The sequence below is a fragment of the Salmo salar genome, chromosome 15 (assembly GCF_965601325.2).
Source record: "Salmo salar chromosome 15, fSalSal1, whole genome shotgun sequence".
NCBI lineage: Eukaryota > Metazoa > Chordata > Actinopteri > Salmoniformes > Salmonidae > Salmo > Salmo salar.
In genome coordinates this window covers 36254699-36275871 of record NC_138305.1, presented here as the reverse complement: position 1 = coordinate 36275871, position 21173 = coordinate 36254699, and the positions used below count along the sequence as shown (strand labels likewise).

Below are 21173 nucleotides of genomic sequence, written 5' to 3'. Positions count from 1 at the left end.
GATTTGTCCCTGCTAGGTTCCCTGTCCCACTGGTGTGGACGGCAGCCATCTTCCCCCCAAAAGCCAGCTCCCAGCCCAGCCCCGCCGTAGATACACCGGGCCCGTCCCATCCAACCTCTTCACCCTCAACGACCACCACGACTGTGTGACCGCTTACCAGTGGCTGCTCAACAACTTTGTGGAGCTGAAGGGTATGTATGTGGTCTGGATACCAATCTGTTTCTGCCATCATGCCACTCCTTGTCATGCGAAGCAAAATGTGAGGATTGACACATACTGGCTGCTAACCAGGTAAGTATGTACACTGAGTGTACAAAACATTATGCTCTTTCCATGACAGACTGACCAGGTGAATCCAGGTGAAAGCTAGGATCCCTTGTTAATGTCACCTGTTAAATCCACTTCAATCAGTGTAGATGAAGGGGAGGAGACAGGTTAAAGAAGGATTTTTAAGCATTGAGACAATTAAGAAAGGGATTGTGTATGTGGGCCATCAGAGCGTGAATGGGCGAGACAAAAGATTGAAGTGCCTTTGAACAGGTATGGTAGGAGGTGCCAGGCGCACCAATTTGTGTCAAGAACTGCAACACTGCTGAGTTTTTCACGCTCAACAGTTTCCCGTGTGTATCAAGAATGGGCCACCACAGACTTTCGGCGACGCAATTTAGGAAATGGCTGCCTGATTTTTCGTACTGCACATCGGTTGGGTATTTCCCCCATAAATTCAAGTATTTACTCTGAATATTATAGTACCTCATGCTACAATAGAAAAGGGGGAAGCACGAAAAGGTCGTGGAGCTACAACGATAGTCCGTAACAAGGTAGAAGAAACTAAAATTGTTGACGAAACAGAGATGGCTAATGCTAGCACAAACAAGCTAGCAGCAGCAAAATATCCCTCATTTCGTGAGGTGATAAAGGAGGAATTCCGCTTTTGAGAGGAACTCCGAGAAGATGTACGAAAATAACTACATGAGTTCAAGAAGGACATTAACCAGAAACTTGAAGAAAACAAAGAACTTCACCGCATATTTACAAGAATGGGGGATGCAGAACAGCAATTTGGGGAAACGGATACATGGAACACTGCGATAAAGGACGCGCTTGTACAGTCTTTGAAAAGCCAGCACGCACTACAGGCAAAAGTGACAGAACTCAAATGTTTTTCACATCGTAATAACATTAAACTTTATTCTGTGGTCGAGGGAACAAAAATACTCAATGCCCAAATTCGTGGAGGGTGTATTCAAATAAATACTTGAAGACGAAACTGACTTGGGAATCGAGAGAGCACACTGAGCTCTGGGCTCAAAACCCCTCAGTGGTGACCTACCAAGATCCATAGTTGTGCACTTCCTACAATTCTTAGTGAAAGAGAAAGTCCTCCGTGCAGCCTGGAAAAAGCCTGTTAACTTCCAAGGCCAACGAGTGTTCTTTGATCATTACTATGCGGAAGAGATGCTGAAAAGACTCGAGTAGCTCCTCCCATGGACTGTGGTCGGCGGCAGAGTCGCGGAGAAAGAGGGAAGTCACCTTGGCGAGAGGACGTTCACATTCGAGAGAGACTCAGGCATTTCCAACGAAGATAGAAACTACTGAATCGGATTTTATGGACTTAATAGTCACGGCGAGATGTTAGACTTATTGGACCGTTATGGTTGACATTGCAAGAGGTAAAACAGCTCCCAGATCTTTCCCCCACTGCTTTGTAAGGGTGAGAAGCCTAAAGTATGTGGCCTACATGGACACATTACGTATGGTCACGTTATTAACAGATCTATTAGCTAATGATGTTATCCTGGCCTTGTGGTACCAGGACAACAACCTCATCAAGACAAAGGAGAAGATTGTGGACTACAGGAAAAGGAGGACCGAGCACACCCCCATTCTCATCGAAGGGGCTGTAGTGGAGCAGGTTGAGAGCTTCCTTGGTGTCTACATCACCAACAAACTAACATGGTCCAAGCACACCAAGACAGTTGTGAAGAGGGTACGACAAAACCTATTCCCCCTCAGGAGACTGAAAAGATTTGCCATGGGTCCTCAGATCCTCAAAAGGTTGTACAGCTGCACCATCGAGAACATCCTGACTGGTTGCATCACTGCCTGGTATGGCAACTGCTCGGCCTCCGACCGCAAGGCACTACAGAGGGTAGTGCGTACGATCCAGTACTTCACTGGGGCTAAGCTTCCTGCCATCCATGACCTCTATACCAGGCAGTGTCAGAGGAAAGCCCTAGAAATTGTTAAAGACTCCAGCCACCCTAGTCATAGACTGTTCTCTCTGCTACTGCACGGCAAGCGGTACCGGAACGCTAAGTGTAGGTCCAAGAGGCTTCTAAACAGCTTCTACCCCCAAGCCATAAGACTCCTGAACATCTAATCCAATGGCTACCCAGATTATTTTCATTGCCCCCCCCCCCCCCCTTTTACACCGCTGCTACTCTCTGTTATTATCTATGCATAGTCACTTTAATAACTCTACATGTACATATTACCTCAATTACCTTGACTAACCGGTGCTCCCGCACATTGACTCTGTACCGGTACCCCCCTGTATATAGTCTCGCTATTGTTATTTTACTGCTGCTCTTTAATTACTTGTTACTTTTATTTCTTATTCTTATTCGTATTTTTTAAACTGCATTGTTGGTTAGGGGCTCGTAAGTAAGCATTTCACTGTAAGGTCTACACCTGTTGTATTCGGCGCATGTGACTAATACAATTTGATTTGATGACACTGACAACGAGGTGACAGAAGGACATATTGTATCATGGGGAGGATTCAGTGAATGGACTGCATATGGTTGATGGCTTATATAGGCTATTCTAGGATATAAGACACAGACCAGACTGTTATTGTTCCATTATTTATCCTCTGTTACATTACACTCCTATTTTGCTCTTGTAATTAACCGATGTGTGTAGGCGACAAAAAGGCGGGCTTTTTATTTTTGGTTCCAACAGGTTTTGTTTCAGACTGCGCCACGCATTTTGATACTTGAGCAAGGGGCCTTTCCAGCAGTCAGGTTCATCCCCTCAAACTCCAGAGGCAAGGGACAATCCTCTGACATGGGAGTCCTTATAGCAAAGTCTCTTCCCACTTTGGTTTACTTTTCTATTGTTCTTGATTTTTCATTCTTTTTTAGGTTCATGTTAAGCAGGCTGTTATGGTACACAGGGTTTGGGGTTTATATTGATGCATCATCTGGATTTAAGGTCATAAGTCTCATTGTAAACAGACTGGGGAGTGCCATCAAGAGAAGTAAGGTAATAGCAAAGATGAAACGGGAAAGAGTTGACATATTATTCTGACAGGAAAGTCATTTATCCCATCCTGAATCGAGAAAATGGGCTATGGGATAGCTTTTTTAGAAGGGGTGTTGCAATTTTTATCCCAAATTCAGTAAATGTTTTGTTTATGTCATAAATAAAAGACAAGGAGGGTATATTTATCCTTGTTAAATGTAAACTGGATCACAAGGAAGTTACAATATTGAATGTACATTATACATGCCCCCGGGGAGTGACATGGTCTTCTTTAGGAGGGAAACCTCTGGCACTCTTATCTGTGGAGGGGATTTTAACATGATTTCAAACTCAAAATTGGACAGCACAAATCAACATAGGTAAATAAGTCTGGTTGATAAAAATATCAATAGGATATTACAGGAATGATGTATTGCACAACTTCCATATGTCAGAAAGGGAATATACTTTATACTTTTTCATGTACAGAGCAGATAGGCACAAGTCTAAAGATGTAGGATCGAGCAGAAGGATCATAATGGAGTTAACCTAACTCTACACCTTAATAGCAAACCAAGAAATACTCTATGGCTTAATACAAATCAAATCAAATGTATTTATATAGCCCTTCTTACATCAGCTGATATCTCAAAGTGCTGTACAGAAACCCAGCCTAAAACCCCAAACAGTAAGCAATGCAGGTGTAGAAGCACGGTGGCTAGGAAAAACTCCCTAGAAAGGCCAAAACCTAGGAAGAAACCTAGAGAGGAACCAGGCTATGAGGGGTGGCCAGTCCTCTCTCTGGCTGTGCCGGGTGGAGATTATAACAGCACATGGCCAAGATGTTCAAATGTTCATAAATGACCAGCATGGTCAAATAATAATAATCATAGTAGTTGTCGAGGGTGCAACAAGTCAGTAACACAAGAGTAAATGTCAGTTGGCTTTTTCATAGCCGATCTTTGAGAGTATCTCTACCGCTCCTGCTGTCGCTAGAGAGTTGAAAACAGCAGGTCTGGGACAGGTAGCACGTCCGGTGAACAGGTCAGGGTTCCATAGCCGCAGGCAGAACAGTTGGAACTGGAGCAGCAGCACGGCCAGGTGAACTGGGGACAGCAAGGAGTCATCAAGCCAGGTAGTCCTGAGGCATGGTCCTAGGGCTCAGGTCCTCCGAGAGAGAGAAAGAAAGAAAGAAAGAAAGAAAGAAGAAAGAAAGAAAGAAAGAAAGAAGAAAGAAAGAAAGAAAGAAAGAAAGAAAGAAAGAAAGAAAGAAAGAAAGAAAGAAAGAAAGAAAGAAGAGAAAGAAAAAGAGAGAATTAGAGAGAGCATATTTACATTCACACAGGACACGGAAAAGACAAGAGAAATACTCCAGATGTGACAGACTGACACTAGCCCCCCGACACAAACTACTGCAGCATAAATACTGGAGGCTGAGACAGGAGGGGTCAGGAGACACTGTGGCCCCATCCGATGAAACCCCCGGACAGGGCCAAACAGGTAGGATATAACCCCACCCACTTTGCCAAAGCACAGCCCCCACACCACTGGAGGGATATCTCCAACCACCAACATACCATCCCGAGACAAGGCCGAGTATAGCCCACAAAGATCTCTGCCACGGCACAACCCAAGGGGGGGCGCCAACCCAGACAGGAAGACCACATCAGGAAGACCACGTAATACAAGCAAGCTGAATGATCCAGCATTCAAGGAATCAATAAAGACAGAATTGAACGTCTATCTGGAGAATAATGATAACAGGGAAGTATCCCCTTCTACATTGTGGGATGCAGCTAAGGCGGTTATTAGAGCAAAGATCATATCCACATCATCTCTCAAGAAAAAGATTAAAGCAAAGAAACTGCTGAAATTACAGGAAACTTTAGGAAGCTTAGAACGATGTCATAGTCATCTCAAAGACCCTCGTATATTACCTGAGATTCAAAAGGTAAAACAGGAAATTGACCAGATTTATAGTGAAGAAGTTGAGAAAAGGCTCAGGTTCCAGAAACAATGATATTATGAATCAGGCTCAAAGGCAACACAATTTCTAGCATGGAGACTCCGGAAACAACAAGCACATAATACAATTTGTGGGTGAAATACAGAATTTTTGGATGAAATACAGAATGCATTTGAATCATACTATACAAATCTATACAAGCAACCAGAGAAGGCAGATGCACAGACAATAGTATTTTTTTTTAACTCACTTGATCTCCCCTCATTAGACTTCCTTCAGAAATAACTACTGAAGAAATGAATAATGCAATGTCTAATCTAAAAGTTAACAAGTCTCCAGGCTCTGATGGCTTCCCTTCAGAATGGTTCAAAGCCTTCAGAGAACAACTAACACCTCTACTTCAGGCCTGTTTTAACTGGACTCTTCAGGAGGGGGATCTACCACCACTGTGAAGAGAGGCCATAATATCTGTAATTCCAAAAGAGAGTAAAGATAACATTACAGTCATTTAGCAGACGCTCTTATCCAGAGCAACTTACAGTAGTGAATACATACATTTCATACCATTTCATGCATTTTTTTTTTTTTTTGTACTGGACCCCCGTGGGAATCGAACCCACAACCCTGGCGTTGCACACACCATGCCACAGGGAAGACTAGATAAGCAGGAATGCAGTTCCTATAGACCTATCGCAATTTTGAACAATGATTATAAACTGTATGCATCAATAACAGCCAAAAGAATGGAGGACATAATCCCAAAATTGATTGATGGGGATTAAACTGGGTTCATACGGAATAGACAGACAACATAGGGAGAACATTACATGTCATGGACCACGTCAGTCAGGAGAAGACAAGTGCTATATTAATCAGACAAGTGCTATATTAATCAGTCTAGATGCAGAAAAAGCATTTGATTCAGTGGGAAGGGATTATCTATTCCAAATTATGTATAGATTTGGTTTCAACAAAGAAGTGATACACTGCGTCAAAACTATTCATGTCCGACTGCCAGAATAAAGATTAATGGACATTTGTCACAAATGATAATTTTAGAATGTGGGGCAAGACAAGGCTGTAATCTTTCACCCAGGCTCTTCTCCTCTCCTTCTCCCATCGAGCCATTAGCCCAGGCAATAAGACAGGACCCATATTTAGAGGGAGTAACAGTAAGAGGCAGTGGATTTGCATGTATGCTGATGATGTTCTCTTGTTCCTTAAAGACCCAGATTCAAGTGTACCTAGATTGATGGATGTTTTACAAACATCTGGAAGATATTCAGGGTGTGTGCTTAACGTACATAAGACCCAAGACCTAGTATATAATCATACCCCACAGGAAGCACTGAAGAGCAGGTATAACTTCCAGTGGACCTCTTCATCCATTAAATATCTTGAAGTAAACCTACCAAAGGATACGCCCAAACTTTATGACATGAATTACGTTCCCATCAACAAGAAAATATATGATGACCTGGACAGGTGGAATTCACTTCCTTTGGATCTTAGTAGTAGAATCGAAACTATCAAAATGATCATCCTGCGGAGGTGACTGTATTTGTTCCAATCACTACCCAATCAAATCCCACCTAAACAGTTTAGGGAATGGGACAAACGGATATCAAGGTTTGATTTGATTTACGACTCAATTAAGCTCTACTAACTTGAGGTATGGGAAAGAATTCTGTTGGAAGGATGTTATCCGTTTATTCACAACACCTAAAGTGAAATCAAAACAGACTATTGGAGAGAATGTGGGCTATCAAGGGCGGATCACACTCATATATTTTGGTCCTGCCCTGCTGTTTAATCCTACTGTGGAGAAATGAGAAAAAAATGAAGTGGTTTTGACATAGAACAAACATTCATCAAACATTAATTTCTCTGTATTTAGGTGAAATACCTGATAACTTACACAATAGAGAAAAGTACCTGTTGAAGGTCCTACTGGCAGCCAGTAAAAAGGCTGTCACTAGGAAATGGCTACAAAAAGACCCCGTGACCCAATGGGTAGACATTGTTAAAGAAATACACTATATGGAGCGTATGACCTTTAAGAACACATGAAGAGAGAGGCCAGGAATACTGGGAAAAATGGGTTTCGTACATTGTCTAATTCAAAGATGATGTTACTGTTGTACGCATGATGTATACTGTACCTGCCAGACTGTTTTTTGTTTATGTGTTCTTCAATAAAAAATAAAGTAAAAAAATATATATAATGGTCCACCACCCAAAGGACATCCAGCCAACTTGACACAACTGTGGAGTCAACATGGGACGGCATCCCTGTGGAACGCTTTCGACACCTTGTAGAGCCCATCCGCCAATGAATTGAGGCTGTTCTGAGGGCAAAAGGGGAGGGTGGTGAAACTCAATATTAGGAAGGTGTTCTTAATGTTTGGTATACATGATAGCGCCCTTACATTAATTTCCACGGATGTGACATTATTCAAAGTCTATGAATAATTAGGGTCTAATTAGTGAGAGGGGGAAATCTTTCATCTCTCTCAACCAAGTCTACCTCCTCCATCTCCCTCCATTTACAGGGTGATACTAATTTCTGAGAGGCTAGCTCCCTAATGGTACCCTATTCCCTATATAGGGCCCTGGTCAAAAGTAGTGCGCTGTAAAGGGAATAGGGTGCTATTTGGAATGTAAGGTTTTCTGCTGATGAAAAGACTGATGTGCTTAAGTAGAATTCATATTTTTCCTCTGAAGAAATATGAGATGTGCAGTGATTCAGATTAAGCCTATTATATTAACTAATTAGGCGATCTGTTCATTATGGAGGAAATCATTACTAAATGCAAATTACTCCTACTATGAATTTAATGTTGACAAAAAAATATATGTTGAAGACATATTGGTTCAAATCAAATCTAATCCAATTGTATTAGTCATATGCGCCGAATACAACAGGTGTAGACCTTACAGTGAAATGCTTACTTACGAGCCCCTAACCAACAATGCCGTTTAAAAAAATACAGATAAGAATAAGAGATAAATGTAACAAGTAATTAAAGAGCAGCAGTGAAATAACAATAGCGAGACTATATACAGGGGGGTACCGATACAGAGTCAATGTGCGGGTGCACCGGTTATTTGAGGTAGTATGTACTTGTAGGTAGAGTTATTAAAGTGATAGATGACAACAGAGAGTAGCAGTGGTGTAAAGAGGGGGTGCAAATAGTCTGGGTAGCCATTTGACTAGATGTTCAGGAGTCTTATATCTTGGGGGTAGAAGCTGTTTAGAAGCCTCTTGGACCTATACTTGATGCTCCGGTACCGCTTGCTGTGCGGTAGCAGAGAGAACAGTCTATGACTAGGGTGGCTGGAGTCTTTGACAATTTGTAGGGCCTTCCTCTGACACCACCTCTTATAGAGGTCCTGGATGGCAGGAAGCTTGGCCCCAGTGATGTACTGGGCTGTTCGCACTACCCTCTGTAGTGCCTTGTGATCGGAGGCCAAGCAGTTGCCATACCAGGCAGGGGAGGAACCAGTCAGGATGCTCTCGATGGTGCAGCTGTAGAACCTTTTGAGGATCTGAGGACTCATGCCAAATCTTTTCAGTCTCCTGTGGGGGAATAGGTTTTGTCGTGCCCTCTTCACGACTGTCTTGGTGTGCTTGGACCATGTTAGTTTGTTGGTGATGTGGACACCAAGGAACTTGAAGCTCTCAACCTGCTCCACTGCAGCCCCTTCGATGAGAATGGGGGCGTGCTCGTTCCTCTTTTTCCTGTAGTCCACAATCATCTCCTTTGTCTTGATCACGTTGAGGGAGAGGTTGTTGTCCTGGCACCACATGGCCAGGTCTCTGACCTCCTCCCTATAGGCTGTCTCGTCGTTGTCAGTGATCAGGCCTACCACTGTTGTGTCATTGGCAAATGTAATGATGGTGTTGGAGTCATGCCTGGCCGTGCAGTCATGAGTGAACAGGGAGTACAGGAGGGGACTGAGCACACACCCCTGAGGGGCCCCTGTGTTGAGGATCACATCGGCTGCGGAGAGAGTGATCACACAGTCTTCCGGAACAGTTGGTGCTGTCATGCATGTTTCAGTGTTATTTGCCTCGAAGCGAGCATAGAAGTGGTTTAGCTTGTCTGGTAGGCTCGTGTCACTGGGCTGCTCCCGGCTGTGCTTCCCTTTGTAGTCTGTAATGACTTGCAATCACTGCCACATCCAACGAACGTCAGAGCCGGTGTAGTACGATTCGATCTTAGTCCTGTATTGACGCTTTGCCTGTTTGATGGTTCGTCAGAGGGCATAGCGGGATTTCTTATAAGCTTCCGGGTTAGAGTCCCGCTCCTTGAAAGCGTAAGCTCTAGCCTTTAGCTCAGTGCGGATGCTGCTTGTAATCCATGGCTTCTGTTTGGGGTATGTACGTACAGTCACTGTGGGGACGACATCATCAATTGACTTATTGATGAAGCCAATGACTGATGTGGTGTACTCCTCAATGCCATTGGAGAAATCCCGGAACATATTCCAGTCTGTGCTAGCAAAACAGTCCTGTAGCTTAGCATCTGCTTCAACTGACCACTTTTTTATTGATCTAGTCACTGGTGCTTCCTGCTGTAATTTTTGCTTGTAAGCAGGAATCAGGAGGATAGAATTATGGTCAGATTTGCCAAATGGAGGGCGAGGGAGAGCTTTGTATGCGTCTCTGTGTGTGGAGTAAAGGTGGTCCAGAGTTATTTTCCCTCTGGTTGCACATTTAACATGCTGATAGAAATTTGGTAAAACAAATGTAAGTTTCCCTGCATTAAAGTCCCCAGCTGCTAGGAGCGCCGTCTCTGGGTAAGCATTTTCTTGTTTGCTTATGGCGGAATGCAGCTCATTCAACGCTCTCTTAGCCTCTGACTCTGGTGGTATGTAAACAGCTACAAAGAATACAGATGAAACTCTCTCGGTAGGTAGTGTGGTCTACAGCTTATCATGAGATACTCTACCTCAGGCGAGCAATAGTTTGAGACTTCCTTAGATATCGTGTACCAACTGTTGTTTGCAAAAATAAATAGACCATCGCCCCTTGTCTTACCAGATGCCGCTGTTCTATCCTGCCAGTACATCGTATAACCAGCCAGCTGTATGTTGATGTTGTAATCGTTCGGCCACGACTCCGTGAAGCATAGGATGTTACAGTTTTTAATGTCCCGTTGGTTGTTTAATCTTCCGCTTAACTCGTCGATTTTATTGTCCAGAGATTGCACGTTTGCTAGCAGAATGGAGGGAAGTGGGGGTTTATTCGATCGCCTACGAATTCTCAGAAGGCAGCCCGACCTTCGCCCCGTCTTTCTCCGCCTCCTCTTCACGCAGATCACGGGGTTCAGGGCATGTTTCCGAGGAAGCAGTGTATCGTTCGTGTCGGGCTTGTCAGAGTCGTGAACGGAAAAAGAGTATTCTGCTCGTCCGTGGTAAGTAATCACTGTCCTGTTGTCTAGAAGTTATTTTCAGTCATAAGAGACAGTAGCGGCAACATTATGTACAAAATAAGTAAAAAAATAAGTTACAAACAACGGAAATAAACAAACAAACAAAAAACAATCGGCAGGGGGTACGTAAAACGTCTGCCATCCTTTCTGGCGCCATCCTTTCCGGCGCCATCCTCTCCGGTGCCATCTTGTTCCTTATTCCTTTCAGCAAAATAATTATAGAAAGGAGGAATAATAATGATATACTTCATAGAAATATAAAAAGCATTTAAAGTGTACTGGCAGCATTGTCCTCTGTTTTGGCACTGCTGTAGCTGTCCACTTCAGCACCATGGACAGAGACAGAAAAGCAAAGCCCTGACTAACAGTGGGGTGCTTAATCATTGAACAGCTTTCCTTCTACATAAATGCATCAACTTCATGCTTGCAGTCCTTATAAATGATGATTACAAAATTTGGGATGATCTCTAGTTTTTCGACCAGAATGATGCTTACTTGAATGCATACTATTATACAATTATTCTCCTTTTATCCCCCAAAAAATAGTAAAATACTTTTTTTATACAGGCCTTAGAAATTATTTTATTCAGGGACAATATCTACATTACTGTCTCCCAAATCAACTGGAATGCGGCAGCCATGGTTGTTCTTCCCATTTAGGATAATAAGCCCAAGGTTAGGGATGGCTAGATCGAGGAGAAAAGGGCCACTTCTGAAACCTGTGCATCAAAGGACACATTCACTGAGGCTAAACTCATTTAGATCCTCCTATTACCGTCATTATTAACATCAGTGAGTTTTCATCATCAGGAGAGGCTGAGCCTTAAGAATTCCGAGGTCACTCAAATAGCTGCTCTCATCTCATCCCTCCTCCACAGCTCTTCACTGACAAAGAGAAGATTAGGCAGTCTTTGTGTGGTTGCCGTGCCCCCTTGTTGCCAAGTGACCCGACCTTCTCCATCCACATAGCATCTGAGTAATTTGAGAATGCTGGCTGTAATACATTTCAACCAATCCTCTTGTGATTGTAAATTGCATCAAGCTCGCTATTCATTCAATCTGTTCTTTGTTGGAATGTCTTGTTTTTGTGGAACTACAGGTAATGCCATAGTGTACGGCAACACCATTGACGTGTACACCTGTGTGGAGACTCTGTTATGCCTGGATGTCCAAGGCTATCGCATCCACCTGGTCCATCTGCCCACCACGGAGGGCTCCAGCTGCAGCCCCAGCTCGTGCTTCAGCAACCCCACAGTGGAGAAGGCCATGAAGAAGGCCTTGGAGAAGAGTGGGGTCCATGTTCACCACAACTGCTTGCTGGACCAGATGAATGACGGACAGAACCCTGAGCCAATCACATCCTTGTCCTTCACCAGTGACAGTCAGCCTCTCCGGCTGGAGTGCTCTGTAAGTCCAAATCGCCCTCTCTGAAAGAAAAGAGGCGCTCTTACTAGGGTGCAGTAGCCTCATACTTGATTCAGTGAATTTGTAACAGGTCTCTAAAATGGAATGTATATCAGAGTTCTTGTGGGCTTCATTCATTTTTGGTCTCTTATTGTCCATTTTAATTGTGGATTTCATAATCGTATGAGCAGAGTAAAATAGTTGGTAGCAGGATCATTTAATGTAGTAAAACTGCCTAACCATCCTTGTTTTCTCTCTGTAGGTCTTTATGAACCTCTTCTCCAAAGGTGTGGACTACGATGCCTTTAAGTCCATCAACGACGCCTGTCTAGTGTACGACGGCCGACTGGTCATAGACACCACATTCCATACGAACGACTCCACCATCCGCGCAGCCGGGCCCCTCACCAAGTTTGCCCGGCGCTATCACGCAGACCAGTGGTCCCACTCCAGCTTCAACTCTAGGGAGGTGGGCCAGGAGCTGGCTGCTGCTCTGCTGCCCTTTTTCGACCCCACGCTGGAGCCGGCCGTCAACTCTCCAGCCGACCTGGACCGCCTCATCCCCATCTACACACAAGCCAAGATCCAAGGTCTGCTGCTGTCCAACACAGAAATAGCCAGAGAAATGATCTTCATCCATGTGTTATAGTTAAGCAATAAAGCCTGAGGGGATGTGGAATATGGCCAGTATACCACGGCTAAGGGCTGTTCTTAATGACGACGCAACGCGGAGTGCATGGATACAGCCTTTAGCCTTGGCATTCAGGGCTCGAACCACCCAGTTTATAATACTGATCGAGTCATAATTCTAATTATAACTAATTGTCATTTTTTTCTATCATTGTTGATTTATTCAAAACCCAAAGGTTTGCACATTGTATGTCCTGTTATCCTGTCTGTTCAGGACAATGTACTCCATCTCACATTTTTATGTAATGCTACATTGTTCCCTGGTAATGGAATCTCTGAGCTACTCGCTTCTTTCTCATTTTACTGTTTGATCATCAAACAACAATGAACCATAACAATGGCCGATTCTGTATTTGTTTAGTCACACGGTAAACAAGGTGAAGAGCTGTGCTCACAATATAACCACTTATTTTGGTCCGTTTCAAACAAATTGAAAAGCCTTGAACATGTTTCCTAGTGGTAGAAATACCTTATCACCCGGCATTATTTTACAGCATTGTCTGTTAAACTGTGGTAGTACATTTAAGTCATTTGGTAGTTATCCACACATACAATTCTGTTCATTTGAAAATAAATATAGTACTGTAACTATTTATTGCTCATCAAGTTACCATGTGTTTTTATAAATATTACACTAATTAGGTATTTCAAAGCATCCCACAGTTGGAAACATTATTTTCAGACACTGTAAGCAAGACATGTCTGTGACTTGGAGTCATGCCTGGATTTTCATTGTTTATTGGCATCAGTAGACCCATAAAACCCTGTTCAGCTGTTCTATCTGCTTTTAACATCTGTACACACTGTTTTTACCAAGGTGGTAGACTGCCAGGAGGATACAGTTATCTCCATGTTACCAAACCAGAGCAAAGGCCATCTGCAGTTCACCCTGTAGAGGTAGGTACCATTTTAAATCCTCACTAGAAAGTGCATGAATTTATTATTTTGTCACATAAGTATGCATTTCTCTTTGTGACTGCTCATTTTGAAAAGCAAGTTCTGAAAAGATCGAGATTATTTTTCCAAGTTCTCATACAAGTTGTGATGTTAACAACAATACTGAAATCTCTGTCTAATTTGTCCTATTCTCCCCAGGGAAGAGAGATCCTGACTGGCCGCATTGAGACTGGCAACTACTTCCACCTGCACCTGAACCAGTACGACCTGGTGGAGACCATCACCTGTCTGTCACTAAAGCCCTTCCCAGTCTCCAACTACCTGTGTCTCTATGGGAAACATGAGCTGCTGCTCAACCGCCTGTGTTCCTGTTATGATGAAGGGCTGGTTCACGACCTCTACAGGTAGGTAGCTGCTGGGGTTGTTTTCATTACAGTACACTACAGAGAGGAGGGAGTGGGGAGATTCAGGTCTCTGGAAAGATACACTAGATGGCCAAAAGCATGTGGACACACCTTCAAATTAGTGGATTCTGCTATTTCAGCCACACCTTGTATAAAATCGAGCACACAGCCATGCAATCTCCTTAGACAAACATTGGCAGTAGAATGGCCCGTACTGAAGAGCTCAGTGACTTTCAATGTGGCACCGTGATAGGATGCCATTTTTCCAACAAGTCAGTTCGTCAAATTTCTGACCTGCTAGAGCTGCCCCGGTCAACTGTAAGGGCTGTTATTGTGAAGTGGAAATGTCTAGGAGCAACAACGGCTCAGCCGCAAAGTGGTAGGTCACACAAGCTCACAGAACGGGACTGACTAGTGCTGAAGCGCGTAGCGTGTAAAAATCATCTGTCCTCGGTTGCAACACTCTTTGGAAACCATGTCAGCACAATAACTGTTCGTCGGGAGCTTCATGAAATGGGTTTCCATGGCCAAGCAGCCGCACACAAGCCTAAGATTGTCATGCACAATGTCAAGCATTGGTTGGAGTGGTATAAAGCTTGCCAATATTGGACTGTTTCAGCATGATAATGCCCCCGTGCACAAGGTCCATACATAAATGGTTAGTCGAGATCGGTGCGTAAGAACTTGACTGGCCTGCACAGAGCCCTGAACTCAACCTCATCGAACATGTTTGGGATGAATTGGAACGCCGACTGCGAGCCAGGCCTAATCGCCCAACATCAGTTCCCAACCTCACTAATGCACGTGGCTGAATGGAAGCAAGTCCCTGCAGCAATGTTCCAACATCTAGTGGAAAGCCTTCCCAGAAGAGTGGAGGCTGTTATAGCAGCAAAGGGGGGACCAACTCCATATTAATGCCCATGATTTTGAAACAATGTTTGACGAGCAGGTGTCCACATACTCTTGGCTATGTAATATATAGTTACATCTTACAGACAATACAAGTATGGTCAAGGAAAATATTAAATCAACGCACTGTCTTTATGTAAATCTGCATTTTGAGTAGGCAGCTCTCTCAGAAGAAGTATGTCTTCAAGATACTGTTCCCTGTCAGTGTTTGCAGGTAGGCTAGCATTTGGAGATCTGTGTTTGAGTGACCTCGTTTCTGATGTTTCAACACGCCATATATAGGAGCCATTGTCCCTGGGTCTAATCTATTAATGCAGGTCCCCAATCTGCTTCTTCTGCTCTGTGGAGGAGCTTAGCCACCCTGCCATGCCCATAAGGCTCTCTAACACTTACTACATCTGGATTCATCACTGGCCCTTGTCATGGCTCTGAATGAGGCCACTCTCAATGTCATTATTGGAGCTGACTGAACACATCATCAACTGTTAAAATAATGAATTGTCCATGCTGTTGCTGTTCTGTTGGGGGTTCTTAGGTGAATGCACTAAATGTGTGTGTGTGCATGTGTGTGTGTGTGTGCATGTGTATGTGTGTGTGGGGGGGGGGGGGGGGGGGGGGTAGTTATTTCAGGGAGAAATGGTGCCTGGCGATATATCATGATCGCTTTGCAGACTTTGAGCAGGAAATGCACCAGATAATGGAATCAACTAAAGTGCAGGTTGGATTTGTCTCATCTTTCTCCATTCACATTCATATGGATAATGTGTTGAACTGTTTGTCTACCAATACTATTTGTCATTGCTAAGGTCTTTTTTGAGGGAGGGGGGGGCTTTTTAACGAAGGCCTTCTCTCTTTCTCCAGGACCACAATGGTGTGTCCATTTCAGAGCTTGTTCAGAGAATGGTAGATGAGAAGCTGGACATTATTGAGGAACCGAACATGTTTCTTAAGAAGGTGTTTGAAACAAGTGGGGGATTGGCTTCCCTGAAGACCAGCACTCTGAATTACCTGAGGTACAACAGGTACCACCTGACTATGTATGCCCAGCCTGGACTACTGTAACTGCTCCTACATCTTATCTTACCTCAACCCACATTTTAAACGACATATTCATCACATAGAAATATTCCATAGTTTTTATTTAAATAAAACGTTGTAGAATCATCCAACTGTAGTAAAAACATTGACATTCAATTGAGTTAATTTGAACAGAAAATACAGTAGCCAATGTTTTTAATAAATGTACTTGTTATTTTAGATAGTCAAGAATATTAGGCTATGTACACACTTTTAGCACGAACAAGAACACTAACTTGTAGTTGTCTTAATTTTATGAGAAGTTAAAGTTGACTGACTTGAGAAAACAGAGAAAACAAAACAATCCTCATTAAGTGTTATAATAAAGTCATAACGAATTGTCAAATTCAGCTTTCTCAGTTTTTGCTCAAATTCGCATTAAAGGTCACTTGTAATTGTAACTGCAAAGGTTATTGGGATGACTGATACGACTTAGGCCTGGATGAAAGTGGATTTAGTGAGTGCGAGGGTGGGTTCTATATTCTACAGCTGTATGGTAATGAGGCTCAAATCTTCACTGCCTCTCTTTGCGCAGCACACGCCAATGAACAAATAGCCGCACACGCGCCTCAAGGTATGGGATCGTTCAAGCGTTTATCAAATAGCTCGGTAAGATAAACGTTAATTGGTAGAATATATGAATTTATGAAATGACATGGCTCAATGACACCCAATGAATTGTGTCATCCCCTGGCTATTGAATAATTAGCCATTTTAATGCAAACAATTTCCCAGAGGAAGGCAATTTAAAAAAGTGTTTGAAAACATGGTATTCTAACGTGACCTATAGGCCTATATTATAGGCTTATACTGTAGGTCATGTTAGAATACCATGTTTTCAAACATTTTTTAAGATTTTACCTACTGAAAAAAATCTTCAATTATTATTTGCTGTTTGGGCCTTGGATAATTACTTTTTTCCCTAACTGTAAATTAAATCTTCCAGATTTGTGTGATTGTTTTAATTCGTAGCCTATTATGTGTGCTTTGATTCTTAATTATATTGGGGATATTTATTATTCAACCTCGAAGGAGATTTTGCCTCGACATATTTGCTGTTTCTGAATTAGGTCTATGGAGAATTTAAAAGGGAAACTTTCAGAATAGGCCGAATTGATCAGCAATCATTTCACGTAGCCCTATTTCAGATTATTTTGAGCAACTTTATAGTTATATACATGTATATGCCTATTAATAACCGGAGAGGCCTATGCCATTCAAATATCGTATTTGAGGAAATTCTGTCAACAGAAACAAAAAGACTTGGTAGACATCTGGCATGTGGTTTATCGCACAAATTATTATGGAATGAAATCTTGACGCATTAGCTGAACTAGACAAGTCTTCTCGTTCCTCGCCATGGTGGTGGATAGCCTTTCGGCTATCTTTTAGAGATGGGATATGACCCTGAAGGAATTGGGTTTGACTGTTTTTAACGGAGAGATAATCATGGTATGGCCCATTTGGAGACGGTCGGCTTTGTCCAAGCCACACTGATCACGCACAGCACGCGCCGACAGTATCTATTGGCCAGATTGCTTTGTTGCACATTTTACCGTGCAATTTCCTTTTCAATCACAAGCGGGATACAGCTTGCAAAAGCGCGGCCATTGTAATGCAAAGCAGGGAACCCTGTTTCATTAATTATGTATGCGTAAAATGACTGATTCATATGTCCAGAGTTCAACTGTCGTATCCAACACATGTCGCTATGGATGCCTTGAAATCTTTCTTTGTTGCTTTTTTTTTATTTCTCTCCAATATAAATATTTGCTTGTTTGGGTTTTTTAAATGTGGCGTTTTAAAGGAATAGGCTATAGTTTAAACTTTGTATTGGTTGAACAATTTGTCGATTTTCTTTAGCCTTGAATAAAGCTTAACAATTCTGCAATTGAAGCAGATTAAAACATGCAACTCAGCAATGTGTGTGTGTATGTGTGTGTGTGTGTGTGTGTGTCTGCCACGAAGATACTATTTTGGGTAGGCCAACTAATAAATAACACCAACCATCTTTGTCATTGTCCGTTAAATCAGGCACCCCACCCTAATTTTTATTTTAGATTCTAATGGTTGTTGTGTAGTGATGGACATCTCCTTTTTGGCAGATCTTTGTATGCCCGACCCCCCCCCCCCCCCCCCCCCCCCCTCCCACACACACACACATAAAGGAGGCACACAAAGCCGAGGCACGTGTGCATTTCTATGCAAACTCATCAGACCGTAAAAAGAGGAGGGTCCCGGCGTGTGCCTTCGATGGGACGAGGTTATGAGGGGGCAATGCGTGCATAGTAATATAAAAAAAACTCAGGTACATCTGCTTAGCAAGCTGCAAATCCTCCTATATTTCCATCCGAAACCAAGCCCTTCTCTCCACCCTCCCAAACCAACTCCGCAAATCCATAGGGATCTTAGTTCCATCTGATTGGTTGGGGGTGAGGCAACAAGGGGCGAGAACAATATCATAATTTCCCCTTAAAAAGAGTGCAGCTATGTCGTGATGAAAGCATCTCGGGAGGAGAACGAATCAATAGCAGCCAGGGGAACGGTGAACAATGAGAGTGTCCGATGTTTCTGTAATAATAACCTGAACCTGGATTTGATTTCAACATCATCTGTGCGTCAACAGTGCCTTAATCTGTTCCGTCCATCGCAAAAATGCCAAGAGGATTTTTAGTGAAAAGGAACAGGAAACCAAACCCTATGTCTTACAGGGTCCGCTCTGATGAGGTGGAACAGGGACAACAAATACAAGCTTTCGCATCCTTCCCTGAGCGCGCAGATGCAGCATCCCTGTTCTGCGAGTCATCAGCCACAGCAGCAGCTCCCGGACAAGATGCTAAACCCGTTCAGTTTGGGAACCCGGAGGCAGTGTACAAGGCTCTCTACAGCCCCACCCGGCCCGTCAGTAAAGACCATGAACAGGGATATTTAGAGAGACATTTCAATCTCGGGTCACCAGTGTCTGCTGAATCCTTTCCCACACCTGCCACTTTAGATCCCCTCTTTTCCCCAGTGGACCTAAAAATCGGTACCAGTAACTGCAACCGGGCCGGGACAACCACGAACTCAAATCTACCCGCTGTCACCGGGAATGGCACCAAAAGGCCTTCAAGCGACACCGAGCGTAAAAACAAGCCTCCATCAAAAAAAAACAAAGCTATCAAGAAACTACATTTCGAAGACGAGATGACCACATCACCCGTGCTTGGGCTCAAAATTAAAGAGGCTCCCGTCGACCAAAAACCCAGACCACAGCCGGCACCAGGTGACAAGCCTCTCGGTGAGTTCGTCTGTCAACTGTGCAGAGAAGCATATGGCGACCCCTTCGCGCTGGCCCAGCATAAGTGTTCCAGGATAGTGAGGATTGAGTACAGATGCCCTGAATGTGATAAGGTTTTCAGCTGCCCGGCAAACCTAGCCTCCCACAGGCGCTGGCACAAACCAAAACCTCAAAATAACGCGTCAATGTCTGGTGTACAACATATTAAATCAGAGAGCGATAAAATGTGCGCGCTCGACAAGGCTGTGTCTGATGAAATAAAGGGCCGGAGTGATAGAGACACACCCAGCCCCGGGCTGTCAGAGTCGGGATCAGTTGGATCAGAGGAGGGTCTCTATGATTGTCATCACTGTGGGAAAAAGTTTAAACGCCAGGCATACCTAAGAAAGCACATCCTATCTCAACATGCCACAGCTTCCCACAATACCAGCAGTGAGGTCCACGATGCCTATCCCTTATCCCAAAACGAAGGAAAGCCGAGTGACAAAACTCCAAGCCACGCACCATTGAATCTGAGTTCCTCAGGGTGCCACCTGTGCCCTGTTTGTGGAGAGGACTTTCCCAACAGAGTCAACCAGGAGAGGCACATCCGTCTCCTCCACTCCTCGCAGGTCTACCCATGCAAATACTGCCCTGCCATGTTCTACAGTTCTCCGGGACTTACACGGCACATCAACAAATGTCATCCCTCAGAAAACAGGCAGGTTATACTCCTTCAGATGCCTGTGCGACCAGCCTGTTAAACTGAAGACATACCTGTGCCTTTACGCGTGGACGTCATACAGTATGCGTCAAGTTTGTCTCAGTCCTCGACCACTGCATTTAATAATGGGGGATTTAAAATCCCGTTTGGAGCTTGAAATATATATTTTTCAGACTCATCTTAGTTTATCTAAAGTACGTAAAGCATTAGACTGTTAACTTATTTTTCTAGGATCTCTGCACAAGTGCTATTGCATTAGCTTCTAGACCTAAGAAAGGCATATCCTAGCTGTACCGTTGTCATAAAATTGCCTTTTAATTCACAGGCTGGAAATGTATCTATCACTTTATTAGCTTGTGAATCTGTGGACATTCAATTTTAGCTTTGTCTCTGAACATAATACAATTTGAAAGGTTTGCCCTAGTGTAGCCATCAATGCCTTGGATTAGAGCTCATGTACACTCCTGCTGTAAAACTGCCTTCATGTATAGGTCGAATAATGATTGTTTTTAATGTCTTATTTATTATTGGCCAGATATTGTATCATTATTGTTATTTTACACGTGTATTGCCAATATACTACACATGAAACCATCATGGTTAGTTTCTATTTATTTATTTATTGAATTGATCTTATGTAAATGATGTTTTGTGTGATTTATGTGAGACTTATTCATGTATTTTTTCATGCCATAGCCAAATTATCCTTTTGACTTATTTATTTCAAGTTTACATAGATACCGAGGATGGTGCATAAGTAATCGATTGACTCTGAGCTTATAAAACATTCTCTTCAATGCTCTTAAATGCAATCCAGTTTTTTTGCTCTGATTGTTTTATAACTATTAGCTATATGTCTAAATAATAAAAGCAAAAAAATCTATATTGTTTGACTAACTTGGATCCAAGAAAATGTTGTTTTCTGACCTGAGCTTGTAGCTTCAGGATCATGCAGCCACAGTGGTGATGTTATTATAATGCATTTCACTATTGTCAGAAAGTAAGTGGACATGGCCTGGTCTTGGCCCTGCATGCTCAGTCAGTGAGGGAGTACAGGGTACTGCAGGTGTTCAGCAGGTTGAGTTTGTTTTGTCTGTCTTCCTAAAAGGCTCCCCCTCAACACATTGACTCTTTGACTCAGGCTATCATCCTCACA

The 21173-nt window shown here is 43.2% G+C and overlaps 2 protein-coding genes across 2 annotated transcripts in view; both read left to right on the top strand.

Annotated features, from left to right (window-relative positions):
* cfap61 (cilia and flagella associated protein 61) overlaps positions 1 to 18103 on the top strand; it is a 35888-nt gene extending 17785 nt beyond the window's left edge. The window contains exons 20-26 of the mRNA XM_014144091.3: positions 17 to 191; positions 11753 to 12060; positions 12320 to 12647; positions 13565 to 13644; positions 13843 to 14048; positions 15579 to 15675; positions 15819 to 18103. Of these exons, the coding sequence (XP_013999566.2) occupies positions 17 to 191; positions 11753 to 12060; positions 12320 to 12647; positions 13565 to 13644; positions 13843 to 14048; positions 15579 to 15675; positions 15819 to 16019 (1395 nt within the window). The 3' untranslated portion in view covers positions 16020 to 18103. The remainder of the gene's footprint in view (positions 1 to 16; positions 192 to 11752; positions 12061 to 12319; positions 12648 to 13564; positions 13645 to 13842; positions 14049 to 15578; positions 15676 to 15818) is intronic.
* A 500-nt stretch (positions 18104 to 18603) lies between these two features.
* insm1 (Insulinoma-associated protein 1) lies at positions 18604 to 20611 on the top strand. The gene has a single exon (NM_001140241.1). It carries the CDS (start codon positions 18690 to 18692, stop codon positions 20055 to 20057), a length of 1368 nt encoding a protein of 455 aa, NP_001133713.1. The 5' UTR covers positions 18604 to 18689; the 3' UTR covers positions 20058 to 20611.
* The last annotated feature ends 562 nt before the right edge of the window (positions 20612 to 21173 follow it).

Coding starts and splice junctions, on each gene's coding strand:
- insm1 (NM_001140241.1), top strand. CDS start 18,690: ATGCCAAGAGGATTTTTAGTGAAAAGGAACAGGAAACCAAACCCTATG.